The sequence below is a fragment of the Macaca nemestrina genome, unplaced genomic scaffold (assembly GCF_043159975.1).
Source record: "Macaca nemestrina isolate mMacNem1 unplaced genomic scaffold, mMacNem.hap1 Scaffold_606, whole genome shotgun sequence".
NCBI classification, from domain to species: Eukaryota; Metazoa; Chordata; class Mammalia; order Primates; family Cercopithecidae; genus Macaca; species Macaca nemestrina.
This window is the reverse complement of record NW_027257773.1, coordinates 1-12,603: the sequence shown is the minus strand read 5'-3', so window position 1 is coordinate 12,603 and position 12,603 is coordinate 1. Positions and strand designations below refer to the sequence as shown.

At 54.4% G+C, this 12,603-nt stretch overlaps 1 protein-coding gene and 1 pseudogene across 1 annotated transcript; both read right to left on the bottom strand.

Annotated features, from left to right (window-relative positions):
* Positions 1–3,274: 3,274 nt before the first annotated feature.
* On the bottom strand, positions 3,275–6,271 carry LOC139361558 (protein FAM90A5-like). The gene is made up of 4 exons (XM_071090143.1): positions 6,149–6,271; positions 5,462–5,661; positions 4,894–5,002; positions 3,275–4,237 (listed from the first exon to the last, which is right to left on the bottom strand). Exons 1-4 carry the CDS (start codon positions 6,269–6,271, stop codon positions 3,275–3,277), a joined length of 1,395 nt encoding a protein of 464 aa, XP_070946244.1.
* A 3,594-nt stretch (positions 6,272–9,865) lies between these two features.
* LOC139361559 (protein FAM90A5-like) lies at positions 9,866–12,251 on the bottom strand (annotated as a pseudogene).
* Positions 12,252–12,603: the final 352 nt, after the last annotated feature.

Genomic DNA, 12,603 nt, shown 5'->3' with positions numbered 1-12,603 from the left:
GTTGAGATTTCAATCCCACCCAAACAACTGATTCTGGAGACTGGACTTAGGTCTCTCACCATTCACTCCAGTAGAAGACACAATGATTCTCTCTCCCCTGAGGGACAAAAGAATCGAAGCTACAGGGCATGGCCGATGTCACCCCTTGGCAGGTCTGCTTGAAGTCAGGGATAAGGGATGCTTCCTATCATAACTCAAATCGCTACTCTTGCCGTTTCACTAGGCAACTTCCAAACACAAATTCATCGAGAGAAGTTATCTCCCTCTCTACCACACTAGCAGGTGATGGTCTTTCCTGCTCTGTCTTTTTGGCTTTAGCTCCAGCCCCTCTTTATTTATTTTTCTGGTATTTTACACACGCCATACGAATTCATCTAAACAAACGCTGAACAAGTGGCATATGAATCTCTTGCATGGCTAAAGGGCAAACCACCCCTTTTCCAAAGTTCTTTTTCCATTTACCCACCAATTCAGCGTGCTGGAGTACATTTCTTTTTGCATTTCCATCTGGCTCTTATCCCGGGCACGGAGATGGAAATGTTTTCTCGCTTTCTGTTCCAAGAATTACGGATAAGGAGAACACATCCTACCCCATCAGCGAGCCCCAGTGTGATCTGTTTCTTTCACTCTCCTTTGTCTCTTTTCCCCCAACTCCTCAGGGATTAGGCGAAACAAACAGTCGTTCAGGGAAACTTACCTGAAATTACAGGTCTACTTTCTTTCCTCGGCTGGCGCTCAGATGAACAGGTGCGCTGGCGCTCAGATGGGCAGGTGCTGGAGCAGCCCTGCTGGAAGCGGTGCAGCCTTCAGGAAGCCGGAGGAAGGGGCAGAGAGGGACCTTTGCTTTCCAGGCTGCCTTTTATACTGCCTCTGGACCCCTGACGCGAAACGGACCCTAACCTAATCAACTGAATCCCATTACATGACCTGGAAAGTCTGTTTGCCCAGCCCCCTCTAAGACGATGTTCACTATGGACAGACATTCTAAGACCTACCTGTACAGCCGCAAGCTTTGAAGAATAGATGTTTCCCGTCAGGTATGTACTACTGGTGCATGTACCCCTGTCTTGTTTTACATCTTTTTTTTTTTTTTAAACAAGGTGCTAAAATAGACACAGTGTAATTGGACCATATTCACTCTATTTCAACGTAGGCCTCAGTGTCATCAAGGAGGTACACCTTGACATGCAATCTCGGTCGTTATCCATCTTCAGAGCTTCTCCTTCTTCCCCACGGTAAGTGTGTCAGCAGAAAACCCTGACCACACCCTCACGTGTTTTCTCCTCCAGGAGGCCCTTGGAAACCACCGTGAATTGGACTGCACTGGGAAACCCAGATGAAGAACGTCTACACCGCTTTGTCCTTCGGTGCCTGGCTCCTTTTTCAGCTCGTCCTGCGGCTCCAGGCGTTATGCCTGAAGAGTCTCCAGGACACCGGTGGGGCTCTATGTCCTTGGGTCCCGTTGCCATTTCTCTGGATTTGCGAAGATCCAGCGGACTTTCTGTGGAACTCTCTTGTCGGGGAACTTGGGTGCCGCGTCCCCTCATTCTGCTCTTCGTCATCTGCACCTGCACAAGTTAGGGTCCACGTTCCCTGGGCGGGAAGAGACAGGCAGGAGTCAGAATGCTGAACCAGCACACTGGGGGCATTTTCTCACGTGGTCCAAGTGACCCCATGGTCTTCTAGAGCTTTGGAACCAGTCGCGTCCCACTTGACACTACACCCGACTCTCAGTTGCTGAATCTTGTTGGCCCTCCGGCGATCTCCCGTTGGATGAGTTGCACCTGCTGAAACTCGATTCCCCCTGGATTTGCGCTTCATTAATTATTCATGATCAGGTGGGAACGCCTGCTTACATCCCCCTGTGGCTGTTCTCTGAGCTTTCCGGTCACATCCTTTCCTGCCACGCTCTTTGGTTCATTTTGGTCATGCTCCTTCTGCTGTCAGAGGAGCAGAGAGTTGATCTTGTTGATTCTGGATACTGATAGTTTCTAGGTGATCTGGACAACCAAGGTAACGACCCTCAACGGCGGCGGAAAGGGAGCAGCCATTTGGCATTGCTCAGAAAATCCCACTCAGTTCCCAGGCCTCCTAGATGTGGAATCCTGGTCAGAGTTGTTCCCAGGTCAGAGAACGGAGATAGCCTGTGCATGGTGGGATATCTTTACCTAGAGCTTTCAGTGAGTCTCGACCTCAGCTACTCTTAGGATCGGGGGAGAAGCATGGAAAGGCCCGGTGCTCAGGCATCCGGAAAGAAGACGGGACGAATATTCTACCTCTGAAGTACATCCCAAATCTGGGAGTTTACTTCAGCTTTACTGGGTTCTACTTGGCGAATGAAAGTGTGCCTCGTTCATACGCACATCCGGAAACCACTTCATGGGGGCCGTCACAGTTTGAACCCCACACGTGGCATCGCGTTGAGCCAAATGGGGACTCGTGGTGCAAGCAACGCTCCCCACGTGTTAGCGTGCGTGAGATTCACTTGGTGGAATTTGACTAGGTGCGTGTTGGTAGAGTGGGGCTGAGGTTCTCTTGCCCCTGTGGATGTTTAAGAAGTCACAGGTCCTGCGAAGACCTGCGGTCCCCTCAGTCAACTCTGTTTCGGAGACATAAGGACTTGGATTACTGACAAGTCAAGACATTTTCAAGCCCTTGGAAAATCAGTTACACACAAACACGGAATGAAAGTCGAAAGAGAGTACGTCATCTTTTTGAGAATTTTATTCACTTCAAAACAAATTAAACACACCTATTTCCAACGGCATTCCAGAGCCCAGTTCTCCAGGCTGAGGAAACACCCCAAGAACGCTATGCGCAGAACGCTTCACAGCGTCCAAAACACTGCTGTCAGGGCGGGGCACAGCTGAAGGCCTGCATCTCTCAGGGTTCCCTAACTGTTCCCTGATTCAGCCATCTAGAGAGCAAACACACAGTCATTCCCCAGTTTCCTACTGACATCACAGCGGAAGTCTGACTCCCGCGCGTCGCCGTCACCCAGTTTCTGAGGCAACGAATCACTGGCACAGAAGCTTCTGGTGGCGGGTTTCCGGAGAGCCCTGCGAACTACAATGTCCCTCACCAGAATTCGATGAGGCAGAGTCTCTGCATGTGGTCCCTGCCTGGCCTGGGCTCCAACATCCACAGAAGCACCACAGCCGGGGAGCTTGGGAGTCACCACACACAGTCTGCTCTCTGCTCCGTGCTCCTCAGTCCCACAGACCCCTCCGAGTCACGGGAGCTGGGTGCAATGGAGCCCCGGCCACCTGTAGTCTCACTCCAGGTCAGAATCGCTGTCCTCTGAGGAGGAGGAAACCTGAAGGTCCTCATAGAGGACACTCAGCGGGACAGGAACACAGGGAGCCTCAGACTTCTCTGAGACGTGAGGGCTGTGAGAGAGGAAGTCTCCCGGCTCCTCAGGAGAGGGAAACGAGGGAGCTGTCAGGAGGCTGGAGCTCCACCATCCGTTTTCCAGTCTCCGGAAGAGCATTCTGAGAGGCTGGGCCCCATCGTGGCTGGCCGCTGGGTGATGGGACATGGTGCAGGCCTGGGCAGTAGGCAGGTAAGGTCTGCTGCGCGGAGGCTGCCGGTCGCTGCTGGGCACCTGGGCGGGTGTCCCCCTGCTCATCTGGGGCGACGGACTTGGTCTGAGTTCGGTTGCAGCTGGCGGAGGTTGGAGAGTCTCCGGGGCCCCCAGCTCACCTCCCTGGATGGCATTTTCGGGCATCTGGAAGGGACCCGTTCTCGGTTTCTTGGGGAAGTTCAGGCAAGCCTGAGTCGGAGCCTGGGCAGGTCTCTTGGCTCCTGGCCTGAAACTGAGATTGGAGCCGAGGCCCAAGCTGTGTGTGTCGGCTGGTGGGCAGGGCTGTGAGGTCACCGCAGGACGTTTGTCTTGTGCCTGGGGGCTGATGACCCGGATCAGGCCGTGGGGCTTGGAGGCAGCCTGGGGAACTTCTCGGCGGCCACCCTGAGGCCTGCTGTGTGTCGGCTTCACCACGACGAGAGGCTCCGGGCCCTGCTGCCTGACTCCCGGCTGAGGGATGTCGGCCACAGACCCTGTCTGTCGTTCCTTCGGTCGGAGACTTGACGAGGAGCTCGGACTGGCTTTTCTGAGGGGAGACAGCGAAGCCAAGACGGATACCGTGTCAGACATTTTGGTAGCTGAGCCATCAGTGAGGGCAGGGTCCACGCGTGGCCTCTTATTGGCTGTGTGCACCGGCATTGGCCTGCTTGCAACCTGAAAGAAAGGAGACCACACACGTTAGAGGTTCCTCGGCATGGAGCCAACATGGAAATCAACCACATCCAATGACGAGGTGCACACAGCAGGAAATTCTTAATACGGTATGGACAGGCGGTCCTTGGAAGTAGGGACAGATCCTCAACGTGAGTGCTGATCGGGACAAGACCCATGAAAAATGCACTCTCGAGCTATGGTCTAAGAATACCATTTTTCTGAAGACTGTGTCTTGGGCATTCACTGGATCAAAGCGCCTCCACTCAGCCTTCCGTGAAGTGGGACGGACTAATGCCCTTCTGAAGGCAGGTTGGTGGCTCAAGGGTCCCCAGGACGTCTTTTCTGAAAACATGCATGTTCCTGGGGTGAGCCTCCTCCATGTTTGGGGCCCCTGAGGGACTAATTTCCTCAGGCCACTAGGAAGATGTTGTTGGCAGGCTTGCCATCATTGCACGGAGAGAAAGCAACAGCAAATACGGCACCTTCAGATGCCTTCACCTGGAATCAAATGGACCTGGAAGGATCGTGGAGTCCCTGACCCCAAGAAGGCAGGGAGGAGGGGTTCCCCGATCCCCTCACGCACACGGGAACCTGAAAGGAAATCAACCAGGGTGACCTAGAGGAGAAAAAGACCAGGGGCCCAGGGTGACACTCACCCTCAGATAATCACAAGATTCCATGGATGCTTTTCGATTTGGCGGCTGCTTCTCCGGAGGTGTCCCGGAAAAGATCTGGAGGAGAGCCTTCCTCTGCGGGTCTTGTTGCCTGCAGAAGAGAAAAAGTTCAGGCCCTGCCCCCCGGTTCTCCCCAGGAGACAGGGAGAACCCTGGCTGGGGCCCAGTCCCGTTCTGTGTTTTGTGATACATAAATGGAACTTTTGTGCCCTTTCCGCCTCTGCACCTTCCCTCATGTGCCAACCTTCCCATCCTGCCGGTGGCCCTCTAGGCTTCCCAAGTAAGGACTGTCATTTGGATTCCGTTGCTTTTCCCCCTGTCATGGGGAACCTGCACGAAGCGGCCCCGCCTCTCCCCCGTCCCTGAATCTCCCAGAGCCAAAGGAGCTCCTGGGTGGGGAACCCAGGAGGACACGGAGCTCTGGTCTGTTTCTCTGCAGCGTTCCTTCCCTGTCCCGGAGACGGAAAGGCACACGGTGTGCAGGTGCAGAGACACCGTGTCCTTAGGTGGCAGTACCCTAAGGATGGTGAAAACCCCTCCCACTGCTCACCTCGGTCTCTCTTCCTTCTCTCCCTTTTCCTTGTTCAAGGGCCCAGGGTTCCCTCGAACCTGGGGCTTCCATGGTTTCAGGTTTTCCTTCCCTTCCTTTCTCCCAAAGGTCTGGGGAACCAGGGCTCCGTTCCAGCACTTCATGGGGCACCTGGTACTTCTGGCCGTGTGCCCAAAGGCCCCGCAGTTTTTGCACTTGATCTGTGGGTGGAAAGGAAGGGATGTCAGTGAATGAGCTGAAGCCACAGGCAGTGATCCAAAGTCAACATTGAGACGGACTGTGAATTCAGAACTGAGTGAGGATTCCAAAGAGGGGACACCGGCATGGGGGCCCTGAAGTGGAGGGAGGGTTCGGTTACGATGTTCCCTCCCAAAGCCCATGTGACGGAGGAACTCTCAAAGGAAGGACTCAGGGTTCTAGCGGGGACGATCGTGAACCCGATGTCCACAGCACAGCCCAACCTGGCTACACAGGATTCTGAGTGGAAAGGGAGGTTGCTCCCAAGAGTCTCTCCAGGGACCTGTCGGGCCGGGGAGGAGGTCCCAAGCCAGGCCCACCTTGGATGGGAAAAGCAACCCGGGTGGTGCTGGCAGAACTCTTTGGAATCCAACCCAGTCTCTGAGGACCGTGTGACACTCGCCCGCTCCTCCCCCCTCGATACCCAAAAGATTCCAGGGCTAGACGTACCCTGGGATCCTCTTCATCGGGTGGGGGAGCCCTTGGCCCAACTGGGGCCCTCTGCTGCTTCTGGAGGGTCTGGGCTCTCACGAGTCTGTTTGCCCCACTTTTGGGGTCACGACGTGCCATCATCTTCGTCTCCTGGGCGTTTTATGGCCGCCTTTTTCCGGGGTTGATGGTTGGGTCACCTGAATCACACACAAACACACGAAAAGCGATGGTTAGGCACACTGGATATTCACACACCCACAAGAAACCCCCAGCTAATTCCATGACGGTGTGGTCATGAGGAGACCTCACCACCCGTCGGTCAAATCTGTGGATCACAATGTGGTGTGTGCATCCTCACATATTGTGTGTTCCTCTGCCGTGACCACCTGGTCCAAGAGTAAACCTGGCCTGCCACACGGCCCACGGCCTAGGTATGTGGAGTTGGAGTTGAGATTTCAATCCCACCCAAACAACTGATTCTGGAGACTGGACTTAGGTCTCTCACCATTCACTCCAGTAGAAGACACAATGATTCTCTCTCCCCTGAGGGACAAAAGAATCGAAGCTACAGGGCATGGCCGATGTCACCCCTTGGCAGGTCTGCTTGAAGTCAGGGATAAGGGATGCTTCCTATCATAACTCAAATCGCTACTCTTGCCGTTTCACTAGGCAACTTCCAAACACAAATTCATCGAGAGAAGTTATCTCCCTCTCTACCACACTAGCAGGTGATGGTCTTTCCTGCTCTGTCTTTTTGGCTTTAGCTCCAGCCCCTCTTTATTTATTTTTCTGGTATTTTACACACGCCATACGAATTCATCTAAACAAACGCTGAACAAGTGGCATATGAATCTCTTGCATGGCTAAAGGGCAAACCACCCCTTTTCCAAAGTTCTTTTTCCATTTACCCACCAATTCAGCGTGCTGGAGTACATTTCTTTTTGCATTTCCATCTGGCTCTTATCCCGGGCACGGAGATGGAAATGTTTTCTCGCTTTCTGTTCCAAGAATTACGGATAAGGAGAACACATCCTACCCCATCAGCGAGCCCCAGTGTGATCTGTTTCTTTCACTCTCCTTTGTCTCTTTTCCCCCAACTCCTCAGGGATTAGGCGAAACAAACAGTCGTTCAGGGAAACTTACCTGAAATTACAGGTCTACTTTCTTTCCTCGGCTGGCGCTCAGATGAACAGGTGCGCTGGCGCTCAGATGGGCAGGTGCTGGAGCAGCCCTGCTGGAAGCGGTGCAGCCTTCAGGAAGCCGGAGGAAGGGGCAGAGAGGGACCTTTGCTTTCCAGGCTGCCTTTTATACTGCCTCTGGACCCCTGACACGAAACGGACCCTAACCTAATCAACTGAATCCCATTACATGACCTGGAAAGCTCTGTTTGCCCAGCCCCCTCTAAGACGATGTTCACTATGGACAGACATTCTGAAACCTACCTGTACAGCCGCAAGCTTTGAAGAATAGATGTTTCCCGTCAGGTATGTACTACTGGTGCACGTACCCCTGTCTTGTTTTACATCTTTTTTTTTTTTTTTTTTTTTTTTTTTTAAACAAGGTGCTAAAATAGACACAGTGTAATTGGACCATATTCACTCTATTTCAACGTAGGCCTCAGTGTCATCAAGGAGGTACACCTTGACATGCAATCTCGGTCGTTATCCATCTTCAGAGCTTCTCCTTCTTCCCCACGGTAAGTGTGTCAGCAGAAAACCCTGACCACACCCTCACGTGTTTTCTCCTCCAGGAGGCCCTTGGAAACCACCGTGAATTGGACTGCACTGGGAAACCCAGATGAAGAACGTCAACACCGCTTTGTCCTTCGGTGCCTGGCTCCTTTTTCAGCTCGTCCTGCGGCTCCAGGCGTTATGCCTGAAGAGTCTCCAGGACACCGGTGGGGCTCTATGTCCTTGGGTCCCGTTGCCATTTCTCTGGATTTGCGAAGATCCAGCGGACTTTCTGTGGAACTCTCTTGTCGGGGAACTTGGGTGCCGCGTCCCCTCATTCTGCTCTTCGTCATCTGCACCTGCACAAGTTAGGGTCCACGTTCCCTGGGCGGGAAGAGACAGGCAGGAGTCAGAATGCTGAACCAGCACACTGGGGGCATTTTCTCACGTGGTCCAAGTGACCCCATGGTCTTCTAGAGCTTTGGAACCAGTCGCGTCCCACTTGACACTACACCCGACTCTCAGTTGCTGAATCTTGTTGGCCCTCCGGCGATCTCCCGTTGGATGAGTTGCACCTGCTGAAACTCGATTCCCCCTGGATTTGCGCTTCATTAATTATTCATGATCAGGTGGGAACGCCTGCTTACATCCCCCTGTGGCTGTTCTCTGAGCTTTCCGGTCACATCCTTTCCTGCCACGCTCTTTGGTTCATTTTGGTCATGCTCCTTCTGCTGTCAGAGGAGCAGAGAGTTGATCTTGTTGATTCTGGATACTGATAGTTTCTAGGTGATCTGGACAACCAAGGTAACGACCCTCAACGGCGGCGGAAAGGGAGCAGCCATTTGGCATTGCTCAGAAAATCCCACTCAGTTCCCAGGCCTCCTAGATGTGGAATCCTGGTCAGAGTTGTTCCCAGGTCAGAGAACGGAGATAGCCTGTGCATGGTGGGATATCTTTACCTAGAGCTTTCAGTGAGTCTCGACCTCAGCTACTCTTAGGATCGGGGGAGAAGCATGGAAAGGCCCGGTGCTCAGGCATCCGGAAAGAAGACGGGACGAATATTCTACCTCTGAAGTACATCCCAAATCTGGGAGTTTACTTCAGCTTTACTGGGTTCTACTTGGCGAATGAAAGTGTGCCTCGTTCATACGCACATCCGGAAACCACTTCATGGGGGCCGTCACAGTTTGAACCCCACACGTGGCATCGCGTTGAGCCAAATGGGGACTCGTGGTGCAAGCAACGCTCCCCACGTGTTAGCGTGCGTGAGATTCACTTGGTGGAATTTGACTAGGTGCGTGTTGGTAGAGTGGGGCTGAGGTTCTCTTGCCCCTGTGGATGTTTAAGAAGTCACAGGTCCTGCGAAGACCTGCGGTCCCCTCAGTCAACTCTGTTTCGGAGACATAAGGACTTGGATTACTGACAAGTCAAGACATTTTCAAGCCCTTGGAAAATCAGTTACACACAAACACGGAATGAAAGTCGAAAGAGAGTACGTCATCTTTTTGAGAATTTTATTCACTTCAAAACAAATTAAACACACCTATTTCCAACGGCATTCCAGAGCCCAGTTCTCCAGGCTGAGGAAACACCCCAAGAACGCTATGCGCAGAACGCTTCACAGCGTCCAAAACACTGCTGTCAGGGCGGGGCACAGCTGAAGGCCTGCATCTCTCAGGGTTCCCTAACTGTTCCCTGATTCAGCCATCTAGAGAGCAAACACACAGTCATTCCCCAGTTTCCTACTGACATCACAGCGGAAGTCTGACTCCCGCGCGTCGCCGTCACCCAGTTTCTGAGGCAACGAATCACTGGCACAGAAGCTTCTGGTGGCGGGTTTCCGGAGAGCCCTGCGAACTACAATGTCCCTCACCAGAATTCGATGAGGCAGAGTCTCTGCATGTGGTCCCTGCCTGGCCTGGGCTCCAACATCCACAGAAGCACCACAGCCGGGGAGCTTGGGAGTCACCACACACAGTCTGCTCTCTGCTCCGTGCTCCTCAGTCCCACAGACCCCTCCGAGTCACGGGAGCTGGGTGCAATGGAGCCCCGGCCACCTGTAGTCTCACTCCAGGTCAGAATCGCTGTCCTCTGAGGAGGAGGAAACCTGAAGGTCCTCATAGAGGACACTCAGCGGGACAGGAACACAGGGAGCCTCAGACTTCTCTGAGACGTGAGGGCTGTGAGAGAGGAAGTCTCCCGGCTCCTCAGGAGAGGGAAACGAGGGAGCTGTCAGGAGGCTGGAGCTCCACCATCCGTTTTCCAGTCTCCGGAAGAGCATTCTGAGAGGCTGGGCCCCATCGTGGCTGGCCGCTGGTGATGGGACATGGTGCAGGCCTGGGCAGTAGGCAGGTAAGGTCTGCTGCGCGGAGGCTGCCGGTCGCTGCTGGGCACCTGGGCGGGTGTCCCCCTGCTCATCTGGGGCGACGGACTTGGTCTGAGTTCGGTTGCAGCTGGCGGAGGTTGGAGAGTCTCCGGGGCCCCCAGCTCACCTCCCTGGATGGCATTTTCGGGCATCTGGAAGGGACCCGTTCTCGGTTTCTTGGGGAAGTTCAGGCAAGCCTGAGTCGGAGCCTGGGCAGGTCTCTTGGCTCCTGGCCTGAAACTGAGATTGGAGCCGAGGCCCAAGCTGTGTGTGTCGGCTGGTGGGCAGGGCTGTGAGGTCACCGCAGGACGTTTGTCTTGTGCCTGGGGGCTGATGACCCGGATCAGGCCGTGGGGCTTGGAGGCAGCCTGGGGAACTTCTCGGCGGCCACCCTGAGGCCTGCTGTGTGTCGGCTTCACCACGACGAGAGGCTCCGGGCCCTGCTGCCTGACTCCCGGCTGAGGGATGTCGGCCACAGACCCTGTCTGTCGTTCCTTCGGTCGGAGACTTGACGAGGAGCTCGGACTGGCTTTTCTGAGGGGAGACAGCGAAGCCAAGACGGATACCGTGTCAGACATTTTGGTAGCTGAGCCATCAGTGAGGGCAGGGTCCACGCGTGGCCTCTTATTGGCTGTGTGCACCGGCATTGGCCTGCTTGCAACCTGAAAGAAAGGAGACCACACACGTTAGAGGTTCCTCGGCATGGAGCCAACATGGAAATCAACCACATCCAATGACGAGGTGCACACAGCAGGAAATTCTTAATACGGTATGGACAGGCGGTCCTTGGAAGTAGGGACAGATCCTCAACGTGAGTGCTGATCGGGACAAGACCCATGAAAAATGCACTCTCGAGCTATGGTCTAAGAATACCATTTTTCTGAAGACTGTGTCTTGGGCATTCACTGGATCAAAGCGCCTCCACTCAGCCTTCCGTGAAGTGGGACGGACTAATGCCCTTCTGAAGGCAGGTTGGTGGCTCAAGGGTCCCCAGGACGTCTTTTCTGAAAACATGCATGTTCCTGGGGTGAGCCTCCTCCATGTTTGGGGCCCCTGAGGGACTAATTTCCTCAGGCCACTAGGAAGATGTTGTTGGCAGGCTTGCCATCATTGCACGGAGAGAAAGCAACAGCAAATACGGCACCTTCAGATGCCTTCACCTGGAATCAAATGGACCTGGAAGGATCGTGGAGTCCCTGACCCCAAGAAGGCAGGGAGGAGGGGTTCCCCGATCCCCTCACGCACACGGGAACCTGAAAGGAAATCAACCAGGGTGACCTAGAGGAGAAAAAGACCAGGGGCCCAGGGTGACACTCACCCTCAGATAATCACAAGATTCCATGGATGCTTTTCGATTTGGCGGCTGCTTCTCCGGAGGTGTCCCGGAAAAGATCTGGAGGAGAGCCTTCCTCTGCGGGTCTTGTTGCCTGCAGAAGAGAAAAAGTTCAGGCCCTGCCCCCCGGTTCTCCCCAGGAGACAGGGAGAACCCTGGCTGGGGCCCAGTCCCGTTCTGTGTTTTGTGATACATAAATGGAACTTTTGTGCCCTTTCCGCCTCTGCACCTTCCCTCATGTGCCAACCTTCCCATCCTGCCGGTGGCCCTCTAGGCTTCCCAAGTAAGGACTGTCATTTGGATTCCGTTGCTTTTCCCCCTGTCATGGGGAACCTGCACGAAGCGGCCCCGCCTCTCCCCCGTCCCTGAATCTCCCAGAGCCAAAGGAGCTCCTGGGTGGGGAACCCAGGAGGACACGGAGCTCTGGTCTGTTTCTCTGCAGCGTTCCTTCCCTGTCCCGGAGACGGAAAGGCACACGGTGTGCAGGTGCAGAGACACCGTGTCCTTAGGTGGCAGTACCCTAAGGATGGTGAAAACCCCTCCCACTGCTCACCTCGGTCTCTCTTCCTTCTCTCCCTTTTCCTTGTTCAAGGGCCCAGGGTTCCCTCGAACCTGGGGCTTCCATGGTTTCAGGTTTTCCTTCCCTTCCTTTCTCCCAAAGGTCTGGGGAACCAGGGCTCCGTTCCAGCACTTCATGGGGCACCTGGTACTTCTGGCCGTGTGCCCAAAGGCCCCGCAGTTTTTGCACTTGATCTGTGGGTGGAAAGGAAGGGATGTCAGTGAATGAGCTGAAGCCACAGGCAGTGATCCAAAGTCAACATTGAGACGGACTGTGAATTCAGAACTGAGTGAGGATTCCAAAGAGGGGACACCGGCATGGGGGCCCTGAAGTGGAGGGAGGGTTCGGTTACGATGTTCCCTCCCAAAGCCCATGTGACGGAGGAACTCTCAAAGGAAGGACTCAGGGTTCTAGCGGGGACGATCGTGAACCCGATGTCCACAGCACAGCCCAACCTGGCTACACAGGATTCTGAGTGGAAAGGGAGGTTGCTCCCAAGAGTCTCTCCAGGGACCTGTCGGGCCGGGGAGGAGGTCCCAAGCCAGA

Coding starts and splice junctions, on each gene's coding strand:
- LOC139361558 (XM_071090143.1), bottom strand. CDS start 6,271: ATGATGGCACGTCGTGACCCCAAAAGTGGGGCAAACAGACTCGTGAGA. Junction 5,662..6,148: donor CCGATGAAGAGGATCCCAGG/GTACGTCTAGCC, acceptor TTCCACCCACAG/ATCAAGTGCAAAAACTGCGG. Junction 5,003..5,461: donor GAGAAGGAAGAGAGACCGAG/GTGAGCAGTGGG, acceptor TCTCTTCTGCAG/GCAACAAGACCCGCAGAGGA.